General features: G+C 44.0%; 2 protein-coding genes across 4 annotated transcripts in view; one reads left to right on the top strand and one right to left on the bottom strand.

Moving 5' to 3' along the window:
* LOC124010977 (ras-GEF domain-containing family member 1C-like) overlaps positions 1-21,583 on the top strand; it is a 290,823-nt gene that overhangs the window by 67,697 nt on the left and 201,543 nt on the right. The window lies entirely within an intron of this gene.
* LOC124010982 (receptor expression-enhancing protein 2-like) overlaps positions 1,139-21,583 on the bottom strand; it is a 43,486-nt gene continuing 23,041 nt past the window's right edge. The window contains exons 6-8 of the mRNA XM_046323849.1: positions 17,643-17,817; positions 9,671-9,846; positions 1,139-5,450 (exon numbers count right to left, since the gene is read on the bottom strand). Of these exons, the coding sequence (XP_046179805.1) occupies positions 5,367-5,450; positions 9,671-9,846; positions 17,643-17,817 (435 nt within the window). The 3' untranslated portion in view covers positions 1,139-5,366. The remainder of the gene's footprint in view (positions 5,451-9,670; positions 9,847-17,642; positions 17,818-21,583) is intronic.

Raw genomic sequence — 21,583 nt, 5'->3', positions numbered from 1 at the left:
CTTCTATCACTTGTATTGATTTATAAATAAAACTGGTCCTCCAAAGCGGGGCTGGTGAGGGGGGGGGGGAATAGTTATGTATCAATGCCACTTCTATCACTTGTATTGATTTATAAATAAAACTGGTCCTCCAAAGCGGGGCTGGTGAGGGGGAGGGAATAGTTATGTATCAATGCCATTTCTTCATGTACAGTCATGGCCAAAAGTTGAATGACATATTCATTTTCAAAGTCTGCTGCCTAAGTGTCTTTAGATATTTGTCAGATGTTACTCTGGAATACTGAAGTATAATTACAAGCATTTCACAAGTGTCAAAGGCTTCTATTGACAATTACATGAAGTTGATGCAAAGAGTCTATTTGCAGTGTTGACCCTTCTTTCTCAAGACCTCTGCAATCCGCCCTGGCATGCTGTCAATTAATTTCTGGGCCATATCCTGACCGATGTCAGTCCATTGTTGCATAATCAATGCTTGGAGTTTGTCAGAATGTGTGGGGTTTTATTTGTCCAAAGGTTCTCAATGGAATTAAGGTCGGGGGAGTTTCCTGGCCATGGACCCAAAATAACAATGATTCCAAACACCCTCCTTTTGAAGCTTTCAGTCTGTTATTCCAACTCAAATCAGCATGACACAGTGATCTCCAGCCTTGTCAACACTCACACCTGTGTTCACGAAAGAATCACTGACATGGCAGCTGGTCCTTTTGTGGCAGGGCTGAAATGCAGTGGAAAAGCTTTAAGGGGATTCAGTTCATTTGCATGGCAAAGAGGGACTTTGCAATTCATCTGATCACTCTTCGGAACATTCTGGAGTATATGCAAATTGCCATCATACAAACGGAGGCAGCAGACTTTGAAAATTAATATGTGTCATTCTCAAATTTTGGCCACGACTGTAGAAAGGAGCAGTCAAGCTTCAGTAACTGTCAAGGGAAGTTCTAGAAATAGTTTGCTAAAAAGCTGTTTCTTTTTGACAATTGTAAAGAAACTATTACACTTCGGCATATACTTCATTGTTACCAAGAAATTATTTGAAAATCTATTGAAATAAAACAACTGCATTGGGCCTAGAATAGAATTTCGCTGAATTACAAGTTAGTAGTTGGCAATAAGGTAATACATAATTGAAAACGCATAATAAAAGATGTATTTTCTTTATTAGTAGTGTTGTTATTGGTATATGACTGTCATTCAGACCATGTTAAATACCATTATCTCAGCACAGAAACATCATGTCCTTTATAACAGTGGAGTATTGATAATTGGCACAAAATATATTAATGTAGAATATTCTCTCACAATGAGAGTTCCTGTACACAATAACACTGATACCAAACACACAATAATAAATAAACAAATATTACAAAATAATATGAACACTGGTTAAAATAATGTCAAGTAGTGTTGCCATGACAGCAAGAATGTGGTTACAGTGTGTGCCATCTTTTCTTCGGTGCAAACTGTAGCAAAACAGAAAAGAAAAAGGGAATTGCCATGTTGCCGTGGATAAGGTAACCAGCCTGATAGTAAGGGAAGAACAGACCGGTTGGGACAACATGACTTCAGTTAGGTACTTACCAAAACACAATGTCAGAGGAATTCCCCTTCTCTACTGAGCAATGTCCTACAGGACTGGGACAAGGAAGTGTTATTGTTATTTGGCTATCACTGACCAATTAAAATGCCTCTCGTTGAGATAGAAGAGAGAAATTCAGAAGAGATAAAAATCACATGTAGCACTCTTCACAGCATAAGGCCTTACAGAGGGGCTGAGGTGCCTCTTAAGGAAATGCAATATGATGTCTAATAAGATTTCAGATTAAATTACAAAGAAAGAAAAAAATACATCTAGTTTTAAAAAGCGGGAAAAAACAACCTGTATTCTAGAACAGAGTGATAAGGCAAGCAAACTCATACAGCCAGAGAATGACTATGTACATACAGTGTGTACATGGAAGTACCCCTTGCAGTCACTTCAGTAGTTTTAAAACTGTTGTGTGGGTTATGTCCCCCCCTACTGGTTCAAATCAGTGTCACAATTCAGACAACAGCAACACACAAATGCAGTAGTCTCATGCATTCAATTACAGAGCACTCCAAATAAACCCTGCACAAAGCAAGGGCATGTCACATACAAAAACAACCCCTTAGCACACACCCAATCCACAATCAACCCCTTAGCACACACCCAATCCACAATCAACCCCTTAGCACACACCCAATCCACAATCAACCCCTTAGCACACACCCAATCCACAATCAACCCCTTAGCACACACCCAATCCACAATCAACCCCTTAGCACACACCCAATCCACAATCAACCCCTTAGCACACACCCAATCCACAATCAACCCCTTAGCACACACCCAATCCACAATCAACCTCTTAGCACACACCCAATCCACAATCAACCCCTTAGCACACACCCAATCCACAATCAACCCCTTAGCACACACCCAATCCACAATCAACCCCTTAGCACACACCCAATCCACAATCAACCCCTTAGCACACACCCAATCCACAATCAACCCCTTAGGTTCCAACCCAAGACACACACTAGATTTGAGAGAAGCACATGGTGGAAACTCAATGTACCCTACAAGGAGGCTAGATGGAGTTCTTATCACAACGTTTTTAGCTAAATCCATGCAATCCTTTGCAACCTACCGGAGTACCAGCAGTATCTAGGGAGATTGACAAGAAGTGTCTGAAGGTAGATTTCAGACAAGGCAATAGTTTCTAAGGGGAAATGATTAGGTGCCTTGACAGAGTCTAAGTACCCTGCCTGCCCAACCAGTACGCTATGGATGGATGAATGTCTGTCTTTCTGAAGTAAAACACTAGCAGAGCACATCACTTTAACAGTTTTGGGCCCTATTGGGAGACAGCATTACTTATCCAACTAAGATGTAATAACTGGTCCACAGCATCCTATCTAATAGGGTTAGACAGTTTTCACCATGTTTGAGGAGGCTACAGTCAGAGATGACACATTAAGAGGATATGCTAGCAGAGCTGCTCTCCTTATGGTTCAGAGAAACAATGATATGATTCAGACCCTAGAACAACACAGATCTGGGCATGTATACATAGAGTGTCTCAGAGTCTAGGGCTGATCTCAGATCAGTTTGGCCTTTCAGACCACTATACCACCCTGACACAGCCAGCTCTGATAATATAAACACATTGAAACAAGACAGGGATCCATAGTGGTGATCCATAATGTAAGCCTGGTATCAACAGAGCATTAACATTAGCTTGGTGACCACGAAGCCACTCTTACATCCTATAAACTAGTCAATTTAGAGTAAACAAAATTAACCCTACGCACAAGTCTAACAAAGTGAAATGAACTGTTGGTTGTCTGTACTGTTTAGCTATGCTATGAGCTGCACTGCAAGACCTTGTGGATGGTTATGTTATAAGTGGTCAGAGAAGTCTGTCATTGTGTCTCTATGCAGTTGGGAAAACAGAGAGGGGAAAAACAGAAGCTTGGTCATGTTCCAAAACCACACACATGCACATCGTACACACACACAGTCAGACAGAAAAGGTAATGATGCCTGAAGCTGTGTGTCTTTCCCTCGGACCGTTCTGAGCTGAACGGAGTGAGAGGGTAGAGCTGTCCAGAGGGAGAGGAGAGAAAGAGAGAGAACAGAGGGAGGAGAGAAAGAACAAACAGATCTCTTCATCTCTCTGTGGGCGCTTGACCAAGTGGTCATCAGTCTACTGCTCCATTACAGTAGAGTGAATGATATGGGTAACCATGGCATCGGCTTAACACTGTTAGAGACAAGTGCTCCCAGAATGTCCTCTTCCTTCCAGAGATCACATGACCCCGTCTATGTAGTCAGACAGAGACCTGCTCTGTGGACTACTGCTACAACCAATGGTGAGACTGTAGTCTCTGTAATGGGGACATGTTGAGTAGAGGCCAGTTAGGCCGGGACAACAACACTGATCCTTTGGCGCCCATCCCTCTCTACTCTCCCTTATCGCTCCTTAACACATGCCTAGTCCACTAGTCTACCTTTCCATTCATGGCAGCCCCCAGCTACCCTCCAATAGAGTTACCATACTCTGACTGGAATGGAAGTTCATAGAGAATGCATCTCCAATAAACTAGTGGGGATCTCCTGCTAAGCAGCAAAGCCCTAGCATAGTGAGGGAGGTGGAGAGCCGTGATGGATGCTCTAGCATAGTGAGGGAGGTGGAGAGCCGTGATGGATGCTCTAGCATAGTGAGGGAGGTGGAGAGCCGTGATGGATGCTCTAGCATAGTGAGGGAGGTGGAGAGCCGTGATGGATGCTCTAGCATAGTGAGGGAGGTGGAGAGCCGTGATGGATGCTCTAGCATAGTGAGGGAGGTGGAGAGCCGTGATGGATGCTCTAGCATAGTGAGGGAGATGGAGAGCCATGGTAGATGCTCTAGCATAGTGAGGGAGGTGGAGAGCCATGGTAGATGCCCTATGCTCCCAAGGGGGCCAAGAGGATTATGTCAAGTCAATCCAGTGTGGGGCCTTGGATGGCCTGGAAGGGCCCCAACACAGAGGGTTATTAACTGTACAGGAGGAAGGAAGCAACTATTTTTCAGTCCAGATAACAGGCCATCACTGAAACACACACACACACTGAGGTTAATGACTATAAAATCTAGAATGTAAGCAGCAGGCTAAATAAAACAAGTGTTGTTGAAATGAAGCTGGCCATCTACAGTAGAACTAAACCTGTTGGCCATCTACAGTAGAACTAAACCTGTTGGCCATCTACAGTAGAACTAAACCTGCTGGCCATCTACAGTAGAACTAAACCTGCTGGCCATCTACAGTAGAACTAAACCTGCTGGCCATCTACAGTAGAACTAAACCCACTGGCCATCTACAGTAGAACTAAACCCACTGGCCATCTACAGTAGAACAAAACCTGTGATTTGACATGAAGCTGGACATCTACAGTAGAACTAAACCTGCTGGCCATCTACAGTAAACTAAACCTGCTGGCCATCTACAGGAGAACTAAACCTGCTGGCCATCTACAGGAGAACTAAACCTGCTGGCCATCTACAGGAGAACTAAAGCTGCTGGCCATCTACAGGAGAACTAAACCTGCGAGTTGCGCTTAACCAGCGAGGGTGACACTCCAGAGGTCTGTGTGTGTGTGTGTGTGTGTGTGTTTGTGTGTGTTTGTGTGTGTGTGTGTGTGTGTGTGTGTGTGTGTGTGTGTGTGTGTGTGTGTGTGTGTGTGTGTGTGTGTGTGTGTGTGTGTGTGTGTGTGTGTGTGTGTGGACTGGAGACAGAGAGGGCCTGTTACATGGCTGTAGTGGTGTGCAGTAGGGTGGAGATGGGGTCAGTAGATACAGATATCATGGTGACTCAGCGTTGTTGCTGGCTGTAGCTGTGGTGGTTGTCTTCTTCTTTGGTGTCTTTTTCACCGTCTTAGTCGTAGTCTGACAGGAGGAAGAGAGGGAAGAGAGATGGGGAAAAGTGAGTTGACACCAGAGGAAATGAGAGAAGTAGAATCTAAAAAGGAGAGAGAGAGATTCAGGAAATAACAGACAGGGGCTTATTGTGTCCTACGTGGGTAGACCTCTCAGTCAAACGAGTCATTTCACAACCTACACACTGCATTCCTGAATTAGTCCATGGCGTGCACACACACAAATCTTCTGGTACAGTGTACATAACTCATTACTGATGCTACAGACAGCAGTCCCATATTATTGAGCCGTATATAACCCTGTGTAGACTGTTACATAATGTGTACATCTACATGCTTCTATCATAGCATCTCTTCCATGGGAGCACATCTGATGTAGACTGCTTTAAACACCACAGGCATGTCTGTACTGGAGTAGATGAGGCGGTCTGTGCTGGGGTAGATGAGGCGGTCTGTGCTGGGGTAGATGAGCTTGCCCTTACAGACTGATGTAAGGTCAGTTTAGCATCTCCCTCTATGGATAAGATAAGGACTGAGGGAGGGTAAGCTGATGCTGGAATGGTATACAGCACAGCTTCTACACAGCTGCTGGAGAAGGCGAGAGTGAGGAGTGGATATTCATATGAGATAATATATTACAGTATTTCTATTGGAGGAGGATTATACAGTCAAACTGTGGGTGTGTGACTTGCACCCATCCACCCTGCATATTTAGACACAGTAGTAGTTAGAGGGGGATGAGACTGCATTACCTTCCTCTTCTACCGTGAGTTAGTGTTGTTACTCCTAGAGTAGGCTAGCCTAGTGGTTAGAGGGGGATGAGACTGCATTACCTTCCTTTTCTACCGTGAGTTAGTGTTGTGACTCCTAGAGTAGGCTAGCCTAGTGGTTAGAGGGGGATGAGACTGCATTACCTTCCTTTTCTACCGTGAGTTAGTGTTGTTACTCCTAGACAGAGTGGTGTGTGAGCTTCTCCTTTTTTGATGTAAATATTATACACATTCACACAATACTGGCACACACACTCTGTGCACTTAAAATGATATATATTCTGACTCACCTCCTTAGCGTAGAAGTAGCAGTCACTCTCCTATCAGAATGCATTAGCCCTAGTTCAACTCCATTGTGTGTGTATGTGTTTAAATATACTTGTGAAGACCAAAAGTCCCCACAGGAATAATGAACAAACAAAACATTTGAGCAACTGGGGATATTTTCTAAGTCCCCACAAGGTCAAATGCTATTTCTAGGGAGTTTAGGGTTAAGGTTAGAATTAGGTTTAGGAGCTAGGTTTAGGGTAGGTTTAGGCTTTGGGGCTAAGGTTGGGTTATGGTATTTTATTGGTCATGTACACATGGTCAGCAGACGTTATTGTGAGTGTAGCAAAATGCTTGTGCTTCTAGTTCCGACAATGTAGCAATATCTAACAATTCCACAACAAATACCTAATACAACCATCTAAGTACAGGAATAAGAATAAATATATGGATGAGTAATGTCAGAGCGGCATCGGCTACGATACAACTGATAGTTTAGAATACACTATATACATATGAGATGAGTAATACAAGATATGTAAATGTTGTTAAAGTGGCATTCAAGTGACTAGTGTTCTGTATATAGGCAGCAGCCTCTGCTAGTGATGGCTGTTTAACAGTCCGATGTACTGTTAAACATTCCTTCTGCATTCAGTTTGTCCGTGACGTGTACGTTGAGGAACTTAGAAACTTTCCACCTTCTCCACTGCTGTCCCGTCAATGTGGATAGGATGGTGCTCCCTCTGCTGTTTCCTGAAGTCCACGATCATCTCCTTTGTTTTGTTGACGTTGAGTGAGGTTATTTTCCTGACACCACTCTGCCAGAGCCCTCACCTCCTCCCTGTAGGCTGTCTCGTCATTGTTGGTAATCAAGCCTAGTACTGTTGTGTCGTCTGCAAACATGATAATTGAGCTGGAGGCGTGCATGGTCATGCAGTCATGGGTAAACAGGGAGTATAGGAGGGAGCTGAGCACGCAACCTTGTGGGGTCCCAGTGTTGAGGATCAGCAAAGAGGAGATGTTGTTTCCTTCCTTCACCACCTGGGGGTGGCCCGTCAGGAAGTCCAGGACCCAGTTGTACAGGGCGGGATTGAGACCCAGGCCCTCAAGCTTGATGATGAGCTTGGAGGTTACTATGGTGCAGAATACTGAGCTGTAGTCAATGAACAGCATTTTTACATAGGTATTCCTCTTGTACAGGTGGGATAGGGCAATGTGCAGTATGATGGCGATTGCATCGTCTGTGGACCTATTGGGGCGGTAAGCAAGTTGAAGTGGGTCTAGGGTGACAGGTGGAGGTGATATGATCCTTGACTCTCAAAGCATCTCATGATGACGGAGGTGAGTGCTACAGGGCGACGGTAATTTAATTCAGTTACCATAGCTTTCTTGGGTACAGGAACAATGGTGGACATTTTGATGCATGTGGGGACAACAGACTGGGATAGGGAGAGATTGAATATGTCCATAAACACTCCAGCCAGCTGGTCTGAGTATGCTCTGAGGACCCGGCTAGGGATGCCATCTGGGCAGGCAGCCTTGCGAGGGTTAACACGTTTAAATGTCTTACTCAAGTCGGCCAGAGGAGAACTTGGTAGCTGGTCGCGTTGGTGGCACTGCGTTATCCTCAAAGTGGGTAAAGAATGTTTTTTGCTTGTCTGGCAGCAAGACGTCTGTGTCCGCGACGTGGCCATTTTCCTTTTGAAGTCAGTGATTGTCTGTAAACCCTGCCACATACTCCTCATGTCTGAGCCATTGAATTGCGACTCCACTTTGTCTCGATATTGACATTTTGCCTGCGATTGCCTTACGGAGGGAACGACTACTCTGTTTTCTTCCCCCGTCACCTTGCCATGGTTAAATGCAGTGGTTCGTGCTTTCAGTTTCACACGAATGCTACCATCTATCCACGGTTTCTGGTTAGGGTAAGTTTTAATAGTCACAGTGGGTACAACATTTCCTATACACTTCCTAATAAACTCAGTCACCCTATCAGTGTATTCGTGTATGTTGTTCTCAGAGGCTACCCGGAACATATCTCAGTCCACATGAGCAAAACAATCTTGAAGCGTGGATTCCGATTGGTCAGACCAGCATTGAATAGTCCTTAGCACGAGTGTTTGAGTTTCTGCCTATAGGAAGGGAGGAGCAAAATGGAATCGTGGTCAAATTTTCTGAAAGTAGGGTGGGGGAGGGCCTTGTACGCATCCCAGAAGTTTGAGTAACAATGGTCCCGTATTTTTTCCAGTGCGAGTGCTACAGTCAATATGCTCATAGAATTTAGGTAACCTTTTCCTCAAATTTGCTTTGTTAAAACCCTCACTTACAATAAATGCAGCCTCAGGATATATGGTGTCAGTTTGCATAAAGTCCTTGAAGGCAGTCGTGGTATCGGCTATATACATGGCTGTGACAATTACCAAAGAGAATTCTCTTGGGAGATAATACAGTCGGCATTTGATTGTGAGGAATTCTAGGTCAGGTAAACAAAAAGGACTTCCATTCCTGTATGTTGTTACAATTACACCATGACTCATTAATCATGAAACATACGCCCCCTGCACTTCTCCTTCCCGGAGAGATGTTTATTCGTGTTGGGCGCAATACACTGAGAATCCAGATGGCTGTACCGATTCCAAAAGCATATCCCAAGAGAGACAAGTTTCCGTGAAACAGAGTTTGATACAATCCCTGACGTCTCTCTGAAAAGCAATCCTTGCCCTGACCTCGTCAACTTTGTTATCTAGGGACTGTGCATTAGTGAGTAATATACTCGGAAGCGGTGGGTGGTGTGTGCACCTCCTCAGTCTGACGAGACTCCGACTCCCTCTTCTCCAGCGGCATTGTTTTGTGTCGGCCTCTGGGATCAGTTTAAATGCCCTAGGGGGTGCGAAGGAAGGGTCCGCTTCGGGAAAGTCATATTCCTGGTCGAAGTGCTGGTAAGTTGACGTCGCTCTGATATCCAATAGTTTTTCCAAGCTGTATGTAATAACACTTAAGATTTTCTGGGCTAACAATGTAATAAATACATTAAAAAAACAAAATACTGCAAAGTTTCCTTAGGACTAGAAGCAAGGTAGCCCTCTCTGTCTGCGCCATTTACATAGGGTTAGGGAAAATAGAGTTCAGTCCCATTCAAAATCCTGTGTCCCTACAAGGTTAGTTATACAAGACTGTGTATGTGTGCCCGTACCTCGGTCTTGGCGGTGGAGGGTTTCTTGTTTGCCTTGACGCTGGCCGTGCGTTTCACAGGGACCTTCTCCACAATGTCCTCATCAGAATGCTCTGTGGTGATGCTCCTGGTGTCTGATTGGTCCGAGCTGTGCTGCGATGATTCATCGAGATGAGGAGCCGCAGATGAGGAACGAGCTGTGGGATTGGAATGAGAGGGATTGTGGGCTGTCATAAGGAGAGGGATTGTGGGCTGTCATAAGGAAAATGGATTGTGGGCAGTCATAAGGAAAATGGATTGTGGGCAGTCATAATGAAAATGGATTGTGGGCAGTCATAATGAAAATGGATTGTGGACTGTCATAATGAAAATGGATTGTGGGCTGTCATAATGAAAATGGATTGTGGGCTGTCATAATGAAAATGGATTGTGGGCTGTCATAATGAAAATGGATTGTGGGCTGTCATAATGAAAATGGATTGTGGGCTGTCATAATGAAAATGGATTGTGGGCTGTCATAATGAAAAATTGTGGGCTGTCATAATGAAAATGGATTGTGGGCTGTCATAATGAAAATGGATTGTGGGCTGTCATAATGAAAATGGATTGTGGGCTGTCATAATGAAAATGGATTGTGGGCTGTCATAATGAAAATGGATTGTGGGCTGTCATAAGGAAAATGGATTGTGGGCTGTCATAAGGAAAATGGATTGTGGGCTGTCATAAGGAAAATGGATTGTGGGCTGTCATAAGGAAAATGGATTGTGGGCTGTCATAAGGAAAATGGATTGTGGGCTGTCATAAGGAAAATGGATTGTGGGCTGTCATAAGGAAAATGGATTGTGGGCTGTCATAAGGAAAATGGATTGTGGGCTGTCATAATGAAAATGGATTGTGGGCTGTCATAATGAAAATGGATTGTGGGCTGTCATAATGAAAATGGATTGTGTGCTGTCATAATGAAAATGGATTGTGGGCTGTCATAATGAAAATGGATTGTGGGCTGTCATAAGGAGAGGGATTGTGGGCTGTCATAAGGAGAGGGATTGTGGGCTGTCATAATGAAAATGGATTGTGGGCTGTCATAAGGAAAATGGATTGTGGGCTGTCATAAGGAGAGGGATTGTGGGCTGTCATAATGAAAATGGATTGTGGGCTGTCATAATGAAAATGGATTGTGGGCTGTCATAAGGAGAGGGATTGTGGGCTGTCATAAGGAGAGGGATTGTGGGCTGTCATAAGGAGAGGGATTGTGGGCTGTCATAAGGAGAGGGATTGTGGGCTGTCATAAGGAGAGGGATTGTGGGCTGTCATAAGGAGAGGGATTGTGGGCTGTCATAAGGAGAGGGATTGTGGGCTGTCATAAGGAGAGGGATTGTGGGCTGTCATAAGGAGAGGGATTGTGGGCTGTCATAAGGAGAGGGATTGTGGGCTGTCATAAGGAGAGGGATTGTGGGCTGTCATTATGAAAAAGGAATTGTGGGCTGTCATTATGAAAAAGGAATTGTGGGCTGTCATAATGAAAATGGAATTGTGGGCTGTCATAATGAAAATGGAATTGTGGGCTGTCATAAGGAGAGGGATTGTGGGCTGTCATAAGGAGAGGGATTGTGGGCTGTCATAAGGAGAGGGATTGTGGGCTGTCATAAGGAGAGGGATTGTGGGCTGTCATAATGAAAAGGGATTGTGGGCTGTCATAATGAAAAGGGATTGTGGGCTGTCATAATGAAAATGGATTGTGGGCTGTCATAAGGAGAGGGATTGTGGGCTGTCATAAGGAGAGGGATTGTGGGCTGTCATAAGGAGAGGGATTGTGGGCTGTCATAAGGAGAGGGATTGTGGGCTGTCATAAGGAGAGGGATTGTGGGCTGTCATAAGGAGAGGGATTGTGGGCTGTCATAAGGAGAGGGATTGTGGGCTGTCATAAGGAGAGGGATTGTGGGCTGTCATTATGAAAAAGGAATTGTGGGCTGTCATAATGAAAATGGATTGTGGGCTGTCATAAGGAGAGGGATTGTGGGCTGTCATAAGGAGAGGGATTGTGGGCTGTCATAAGGAGAGGGATTGTGGGCTGTCATAAGGAGAGGGATTGTGGGCTGTCATAATGAAAATGGATTGTGGGCTGTCATAATGAAAATGGATTGTGGGCTGTCATAATGAAAATGGATTGTGGGCTGTCATAATGAAAATGGATTGTGGGCTGTCATAATGAAAATGGATTGTGGGCTGTCATAATGAAAATGGATTGTGGGCTGTCATAAGGAAAATGGATTGTGGGCTGTCATAAGGAAAATGGATTGTGGATTGGCTGTCATAAGGAAAATGGATTGTGGGCTGTCATAAGGAAAATGGATTGTGGGCTGTCATAAGGAAAATGGATTGTGGGCTGTCATAAGGAAAATGGATTGTGGGCTGTCATAAGGAAAATGGATTGTGGGCTGTCATAAGGAAAATGGATTGTGGGCTGTCATAAGGAAAATGGATTGTGGGCTGTCATAAGGAAAATGGATTGTGGGCTGTCATAAGGAAAATGGATTGTGGGCTGTCATAAGGAAAATGGATTGTGGGCTGTCATAATGAAAATGGATTGTGGGCTGTCATAATGAAAATGGATTGTGGGCTGTCATAATGAAAATGGATTGTGGGCTGTCATAATGAAAATGGATTGTGGGCTGTCATAATGAAAATGGATTGTGGGCTGTCATAATGAAAATGGATTGTGGGCTGTCATAATGAAAATGGATTGTGGGCTGTCATAATGAAAATGGATTGTGTGCTGTCATAATGAAAATGGATTGTGGGCTGTCATAAGGAGAGGGATTGTGGGCTGTCATAAGGAGAGGGATTGTGGGCTGTCATAATGAAAATGGATTGTGGGCTGTCATAATGAAAATGGATTGTGGGCTGTCATAATGAAAATGGATTGTGGGCTGTCATAAGGAGAGGGATTGTGGGCTGTCATAATGAAAATGGATTGTGGGCTGTCATAAGGAAAATGGATTGTGGGCTGTCATAAGGAGAGGGATTGTGGGCTGTCATAAGGAGAGGGATTGTGGGCTGTCATAAGGAGAGGGATTGTGGGCTGTCATAAGGAGAGGGATTGTGGGCTGTCATAAGGAGAGGGATTGTGGGCTGTCATAAGGAGAGGGATTGTGGGCTGTCATAAGGAGAGGGATTGTGGGCTGTCATTATGAAAAAGGAATTGTGGGCTGTCATAATGAAAAGGGATTGTGGGCTGTCATAAGGAGAGGGATTGTGGGCTGTCATAAGGAGAGGGATTGTGGGCTGTCATTATGAAAAAGGAATTGTGGGCTGTCATAATGAAAATGGAATTGTGGGCTGTCATAAGGAGAGGGATTGTGGGCTGTCATAAGGAGAGGGATTGTGGGCTGTCATAATGAAAATGGATTGTGGGCTGTCATAATGAAAATGGATTGTGGGCTGTCATAATGAAAATGGATTGTGGGCTGTCATAAGGAGAGGGATTGTGGGCTGTCATAAGGAGAGGGATTGTGGGCTGTCATAATGAAAATGGATTGTGGGCTGTCATAAGGAAAATGGATTGTGGGCTGTCATAAGGAGAGGGATTGTGGGCTGTCATAAGGAGAGGGATTGTGGGCTGTCATAAGGAGAGGGATTGTGGGCTGTCATAAGGAGAGGGATTGTGGGCTGTCATAAGGAGAGGGATTGTGGGCTGTCATAAGGAGAGGGATTGTGGGCTGTCATAAGGAGAGGGATTGTGGGCTGTCATAAGGAGAGGGATTGTGGGCTGTCATAAGGAGAGGGATTGTGGGCTGTCATTATGAAAAAGGAATTGTGGGCTGTCATAATGAAAAGGGATTGTGGGCTGTCATAAGGAGAGGGATTGTGGGCTGTCATAAGGAGAGGGATTGTGGGCTGTCATTATGAAAAAGGAATTGTGGGCTGTCATAATGAAAATGGATTGTGGGCTGTCATAAGGAGAGGGATTGTGGGCTGTCATAAGGAGAGGGATTGTGGGCTGTCATAAGGAGAGGGATTGTGGGCTGTCATAAGGAGAGGGATTGTGGGCTGTCATAAGGAGAGGGATTGTGGGCTGTCATAAGGAGAGGGATTGTGGGCTGTCATAATGAAAAGGGATTGTGGGCTGTCATAATGAAAATGGTTTGTGGGCTGTCATAAGGAGAGGGATTGTGGGCTGTCATAAGGAGAGGGATTGTGGGCTGTCATAAGGAGAGGGATTGTGGGCTGTCATAAGGAGAGGGATTGTGGGCTGTCATAAGGAGAGGGATTGTGGGCTGTCATAAGGAGAGGGATTGTGGGCTGTCATAAGGAGAGGGATTGTGGGCTGTCATAAGGAGAGGGATTGTGGACTGTCATAATGAAAATGGATTGTGGGCTGTCATAATGAAAATGGATTGTGGGCTGTCATAATGAAAATGGATTGTGGGCTGTCATAATGAAAATGGATTGTGGGCTGTCATAAGGAAAATGGATTGTGGGCTGTCATAAGGAAAATGGATTGTGGGCTGTCATAAGGAAAATGGATTGTGGGCTGTCATAAGGAAAATGGATTGTGGGCTGTCATAAGGAAAATGGATTGTGGGCTGTCATAAGGAAAATGGATTGTGGGCTGTCATAAGGAAAATGGATTGTGGGCTGTCATAAGGAAAATGGATTGTGGGCTGTCATAAGGAAAATGGATTGTGGGCTGTCATAAGGAAAATGGATTGTGGGCTGTCATAAGGAAAATGGATTGTGGGCTGTCATAAGGAAAATGGATTGTGGGCTGTCATAAGGAAAATGGATTGTGGGCTGTCATAATGAAAATGGATTGTGGGCTGTCATAATGAAAATGGATTGTGGGCTGTCATAATGAAAATGGATTGTGTGCTGTCATAATGAAAATGGATTGTGGGCTGTCATAAGGAGAGGGATTGTGGGCTGTCATAAGGAGAGGGATTGTGGGCTGTCATAATGAAAATGGATTGTGGGCTGTCATAATGAAAATGGATTGTGGGCTGTCATAATGAAAATGGATTGTGGGCTGTCATAATGAAAATGGATTGTGGGCTGTCATAAGGAGAGGGATTGTGGGCTGTCATAAGGAGAGGGATTGTGGGCTGTCATAAGGAAAATGGATTGTGGGCTGTCATAAGGAAAATGGATTGTGGGCTGTCATAAGGAGAGGGATTGTGGGCTGTCATAAGGAGAGGGATTGTGGGCTGTCATAAGGAGAGGGATTGTGGGCTGTCATAAGGAGAGGGATTGTGGGCTGTCATAAGGAGAGGGATTGTGGGCTGTCATAAGGAGAGGGATTGTGGGCTGTCATAAGGAGAGGGATTGTGGGCTGTCATAAGGAGAGGGATTGTGGGCTGTCATAAGGAGAGGGATTGTGGGCTGTCATTATGAAAAAGGAATTGTGGGCTGTCATAATGAAAATGGATTGTGGGCTGTCATAAGGAGGGATTGTGGGCTGTCATAAGGAGAGGGATTGTGGGCTGTCATAAGGAGAGGGATTGTGGACTGTCATAATGAAAATGGATTGTGGACTGTCATAATGAAAATGGATTGTGGGCTGTCATAATGAAAATGGATTGTGGGCTGTCATAATGAAAATGGATTGTGGGCTGTCATAAGGAAAATGGATTGTGGGCTGTCATAAGGAAAATGGATTGTGGGCTGTCATAAGGAAAATGGATTGTGGGCTGTCATAAGGAAAATGGATTGTGGGCTGTCATAAGGAAAATGGATTGTGGGCTGTCATAAGGAAAATGGATTGTGGGCTGTCATAAGGAAAATGGATTGTGGGCTGTCATAAGGAAAATGGATTGTGGGCTGTCATAAGGAAAATGGATTGTGGGCTGTCATAAGGAAAATGGATTGTGGGCTGTCATAAGGAAAATGGATTGTGGGCTGTCATAAGGAAAATGGATTGTGGGCTGTCATAAGGAAAATGGATTGTGGGCTGTCATAATGAAAATGGATTGTGGGCTGTCATAATGAAAATGGATTGTGGGCTGTCATAATGAAAATGGATTGTGGGCTGTCATAATGAAAATGGATTGTGTGCTGTCATAATGAAAATGGATTGTGGGCTGTCATAAGGAGAGGGATTGTGGGCTGTCATAAGGAGAGGGATTGTGGGCTGTCATAATGAAAATGGATTGTGGGCTGTCATAATGAAAATGGATTGTGGGCTGTCATAATGAAAATGGATTGTGGGCTGTCATAATGAAAATGGATTGTGGGCTGTCATAATGAAAATGGATTGTGGGCTGTCATAAGGAGAGGGATTGTGGGCTGTCATAAGGAGAGGGATTGTGGGCTGTCATAATGAAAATGGATTGTGGGCTGTCATAAGGAAAATGGATTGTGGGCTGTCATAAGGAGAGGGATTGTGGGCTGTCATAAGGAGAGGGATTGTGGGCTGTCATAAGGAGAGGGATTGTGGGCTGTCATAAGGAGAGGGATTGTGGGCTGTCATAAGGAGAGGGATTGTGGGCTGTCATAAGGAGAGGGATTGTGGGCTGTCATAAGGAGAGGGATTGTGGGCTGTCATAAGGAGAGGGATTGTGGGCTGTCATTATGAAAAAGGAATTGTGGGCTGTCATAATGAAAATGGATTGTGGGCTGTCATAAGGAGAGGGATTGTGGGCTGTCATAAGGAGAGGGATTGTGGGCTGTCATAATGAAAATGGATTGTGGGCTGTCATAATGAAAATGGATTGTGGGCTGTCATAATGAAAATGGATTGTGGGCTGTCATAATGAAAATGGATTGTGGGCTGTCATAAGGAGAGGGATTGTGGGCTGTCATAAGGAGGATTGTGGGCTGTCATAAGGAGAGGGATTGTGGGCTGTCATAAGGAGAGGGATTGTGGGCTGTCATAAGGAGAGGGATTGTGGGCTGTCATAAGGAGAGGGATTGTGGGCTGTCATAAGGAGAGGGATTGTGGGCTGTCATAAGGAGAGGGATTGTGGGCTGTCATAATGAAAATGGATTGTGGGCTGTCATAAGGAGAGGGATTGTGGGCTGTCATAATGAGTGAAATCACATTCCCATTAGTGGGTCAGGTTTCTAGGTTCTCCTATCAGACACATGGGGAAACTCAAATGCTTCCTCGCATCCCATCTCCTTACCCTCTTTCTCAGAACCTATTGGATGAGAAGGTCAAAGGGGAGTGAACTCTGATCTTTTCCTCCAATGGTTCTGAGGAGGTGAGGAGAGAGGACGTAAGGAATAAAGGAAATGCAACAGACTCTCCCAGGGTTGTTGAACAAGAGTGAAGGAGCAGGCACCAGTCCTACAGCTACTAACAGGAGTCTGCTCTTTAACCACAAGACTGTCTCCCTTGTTTGATTTCCTGTTCCGGCTCTTTTTCAGACTGACTATCAGTCTTGTCTCTCTGCTACACCAGTTTTCCCCTTTCCTGGCTTTCATCCCACAGTGCCCCTTAACTCAATTTATTCCCTTTCTCCATCCTTTCTCTACTTTCCTCCCTCAGTTTTTCCCCCTGTAGTCAGACTGCCACCCTCACAGAGACAGAAATACTGAGCTATTTAGTCAGACAAAGACGCCCCCTCCTCCTTCCCACTGACATCACATGACACCACCTCTGGAAAGTTTCCTCCCTGGCACCCTGCAGTGCTTTAAAGCACATGACCCCTCTCTCCCCCCCATCCTGTACCAATAAGAGCTATTAGACAATGGGCACATAGTACACAGACAAGTCAGCATACTAAAATGGCTGTCCTGTTTTCTTCCATTGTGACCACTGATCTGACAGGGGAGAGCAGTTCTCTTGAATATTTGTAGTAACTTAAGTAAATTCCTGCAGTCAGCTGATGCAATACGTTAGGAGATAAAAGCAGATTGCGTTCTTCATTTCACTGGTCACATTATGAAGCTTACTGTTCCCCTTAGAAATGGTTCTCTGCTGTGTTTGAGAAGTCAAAAGAGCTAAGGATGAGTTCTGTACAGCAGCCATTTTTTACCCGTGCGTGGTACCTACTCTGGCGTGTGGTCTTGGCGCGGGGCAGCGTGTTGGCTCCAGTAGCCATGTCATCCAAGGCATCTCTCCTCATGCGGGGGTCAGAGGAGTGCAGGCCCATCTCCTCCCCATCGTTGATCAGAGTCAGGTCCTGCATGCTGAAACTACGCAGCTTGTCCGACAGCACACCCTGGCCCTGCACACAACACACACATCCCTCATACACTAGGAGGTATAGATGTACGCATATACAGACCAGGGCGTCCGTTATCCGGTAATGGCCGGCTTTTGGGGCGGAAGGAATCCTCGAGCTGACCAGGTAAAAATCTGTTGTTCTGCCCCTGAACAAGGCAGTTCACCCACTACAGTAACCCACTGTAGGCCGTCATTGTAAATAATCATTCTTAACTGACTTGCCTAGTTCAATAAAAGGTTCAATTAAAAATACAAAAAAATATTTTAATTTGGTCTCCAATTATTTTTTAATATTAATGAGAAAAATACAAAATTGGCGCCAGCTAATCGTCCGGGAGAAGAAAAGAATCCCATTGCAAAATAACACTTTTTAGCCTATTGATTGATGGAAATACATCTGACTGGTCCTGCTTGTCTATTCGGTTGATTTGCATCATTTTGTGGCATTAAATTGCTGCATGTGTATTTTTGTAATTCATCATCACATGCGCACAGTATACAGATACAGAGCCTTTATTTGAGAGGAAAATCTGTCCAGCTCCTCAAACAGCTTGTTTGTTGCTGCTGGAGTGAAATGTGCTTTTAGAATCCCAATCATTTCAATCTCGTGTTAATGGCCATGATTAAAAAGAGCTAGTAAGTAATAGTAATCCACAGGCTCTAGAAGTAACAGCAGCAGCAGCAGCAGTACTATTTTTTTATTTCTCAACTGGTAATTGAAGCACGCTTCCCATTCGCCATTCAAGTGCAATGACAATGGTAGGCAGGCTTCAGCGCATCACACACACTACTTAGCAATGAGCTGGAGGCAGTATGCATTTTGAAAACATACACATAATTATTTGAAACCTGAACATTTTACTTTATACTATGAGGCATGTCTTACCTTGCTTCAAAGTAGAATATCCTAAATTATTGTATGAAGACTTCCATATACCATTGAAACCAGTAGACTCCCTCTCATGTTCTATTGGTTTTCAAATCAACTTTCTTTGTCCAGTAGCCAAACTTGTATCCTGGTCATATTAGTAACCCACATTTCTAACAGCTATTTTCATCTCTGTGACATGAAACCGCACTGTGTTTTCCCACTAATTGCATTATGGAATGAACATTTGCGCGTAGCCTACTGCCTTGGCCGCATTGCTGCGATTATAATGCGAAGAAATAATAGTTGATCAACATTTTAAGCTAAACATTCTGATCGATTGCATCAGACTCATAGCTTTCTTAAATATTTTTTTATGAAGCCTAGACATACTGGTTGTATGACTTTGGGATCCATCATCCCACAACTGTCCCAGAGTGTTTGGAACAGGCCATTTCTTTCTCACACAGATCGACAAGATGAGTAACAGAATAGGTCAACGTTTCTACTATGGAGGATCGTAGATTGACATAGGCTAGTGATGTGATGTTTGTTACTCGGCTGAGGAAAAGTCAAATGGACAGTTATTCTAACATCTTCAAAGTGCGCATTGGAATTTGGTAAGAAGATCCTCGAGTTGCATGTTCTGTTAAGATGAATTACCATACTACAAATGTGACTTCTGCCATTTTGAGTAACATGGGTGGACGCCCTAATCAGGCTACGCACCCAATCCAATGGAGTTGGTAAATTTCTCAAATGTCCTGTAAATGTAAATGCTGCTTGTCAAATGTCTTGTGCCACATTCTCCTAATGTAAACCCTGACCCAGACAGATGCCCTGCAGCATCACGTGATCATAAGAGCACACACCTACAGAACACACACTTCAAGACACTAGGGTTGGATGACTGGATGACACTTCCTCTCATCAACCTGTCCAAACATTGTTGACATAGGATTGTATCATGAATGTATTTATTTTTACCAGGCGATGGGGGAGCACGTCGTTGCGTTGCCTGGAAACGCGGTAAACATCTGTAATTGAGCCTGTGTCATGCAAAAACCACCCGAGTAGAGTAATCATCTTACCAATATTTTCTTTTCTTGTGTGCAAATAAATAAATATAAACCAATCATATGGCGATATGTGATACCAATAACTCTGAATGGTGATTTGGAACCAAACACTAAGCCTTCAGACAATTTCAAGATCGAGTGCACATGTTCACCATAGAAGACATGACTGGGCAGACTTCTTGGGAGAGCTAAGCAAACAGTTACACTCAGTGCATAACAGCGGGCCACCGCAGAGCTCACATCCTACCTACTCTAAAATGTCAACGGAGGAGATGATGACCCAGTGGATCTCAGTGGAAGAGGCGTCACTGAAGTAGCTGGTTCGAATTCTGGCTGCATCATATCCGGACGTGATTGGGAGTCCCAAAGGTCGGCGCACAATTGTCCCAGCTTTGTCCAGGTTTGGCCGGGGTAGGCCGTCATTGTAAATAAGGATTTGTTCTTAATTGACTTGCCTATAGTTAAATGTTTTATTTAATTTAAAAAACACTGGTATTGTGGAGGGCGAATGAGGGTCGCTTTCCGCTCTTGGCCAACGTCGCCCACAAATACCTCTGCATCTGTGCAAAAAGCCTTCAGTAAGCAATATTGTTACCCCACTCCGTGACAGAAAAGGTGAACATGCTCGTTCATATATAACGAAAAGAAAATAGCGGTTCTAAATTGCACTTTAATTTTCAAAGCCTGAATTCACAGATGAGTCTTATTCTAAATAAATGTATCCTCGGCTAAAATATTCTGTTGTGTTCCTTATTTGACCTGTAATTTATTCTGGTTCATTTTGTCCTTATTTTGTTTATTTTGTAGCCTATCCAAGTGTGGGTTATTATTTTTGTTCCTGCTTATCGAAAGCGCTGCTATGGGGGTAATGTAATGTAATGCCGTTACACAATTCAGGGATATGAATAAACACTGTCACAATAATACATCTGTTTAGAAAAGTAACGTTTACTCCAAATTGTACTGACAGTAGCCTAGATTAAGCCTATATTATTGTCCATTTGGTTAGCAAGGATTTTCCAGCAGCACACAATTTGTTTATCCTAAAGATCTGTTCAGGTGGAGGCCAGAACTTACAAGGTTTGTTTAAACTTCCCATTTGATTATGCCATCTTGAAATTGTTGGTTCTCTCGCTCGCTCTCATTATTACCATATGTTTAAATTCGGGCTATTCACAAGCATAAATCTTTCTGATAGAACTCTGATACTGGCCTCCTAGATTCCTTTGAAAGTTGATCTTGAAAAATTAGCTTATGTCAACAAGTCACATTCTATTAAAATGGTGATTGGGACAAAAGGGGAAATGAAGATTTTAAAACATGCCAGACAGAGTGTCCTCTGCAGATGGCCCATGATCATCTGACATTGAAGAGGTGAGCGAGAGAAATGTTATCTAACATTTTGCAGCAGCTTTTGGCACTCTCCACTCCATCTACAATCCACATTATAGGCCTACTCTTGCAATATGTTAATAGTAGGTAGGGATGAAACGGTTACCGGTTTCACGATAAACCACGGTAAAATTCCAGACAGTTAGAATTACCGTTTAAAATTTGTATTATCATTAAAACCGTGTTTGATTACTGGTAAATAATGTCCAGGAACAACCAAAGTTAGCAACAGTCTGACACAGGTGCAGCATGCAACGTGGGTTTTGTTTTGTGTGAACACATGGCGGAAGGCAGTGGCAGCGCTCTGGAGATTTTTCAGCCTTCTAAGAGGACCAAATCTGAAGTGTGGTCATATTTTGGGTTTTACAAAAGTCCAGAGGGAAACTTAATCAAAGATGGTCACCCTGTCTGCAGAACATGCAACAAAA

Source organism: Oncorhynchus gorbuscha, linkage group LG23, assembly GCF_021184085.1.
Source record: "Oncorhynchus gorbuscha isolate QuinsamMale2020 ecotype Even-year linkage group LG23, OgorEven_v1.0, whole genome shotgun sequence".
NCBI classification, from domain to species: Eukaryota; Metazoa; Chordata; class Actinopteri; order Salmoniformes; family Salmonidae; genus Oncorhynchus; species Oncorhynchus gorbuscha.
This window is presented reverse-complemented; position numbering and strand designations above follow the sequence as displayed.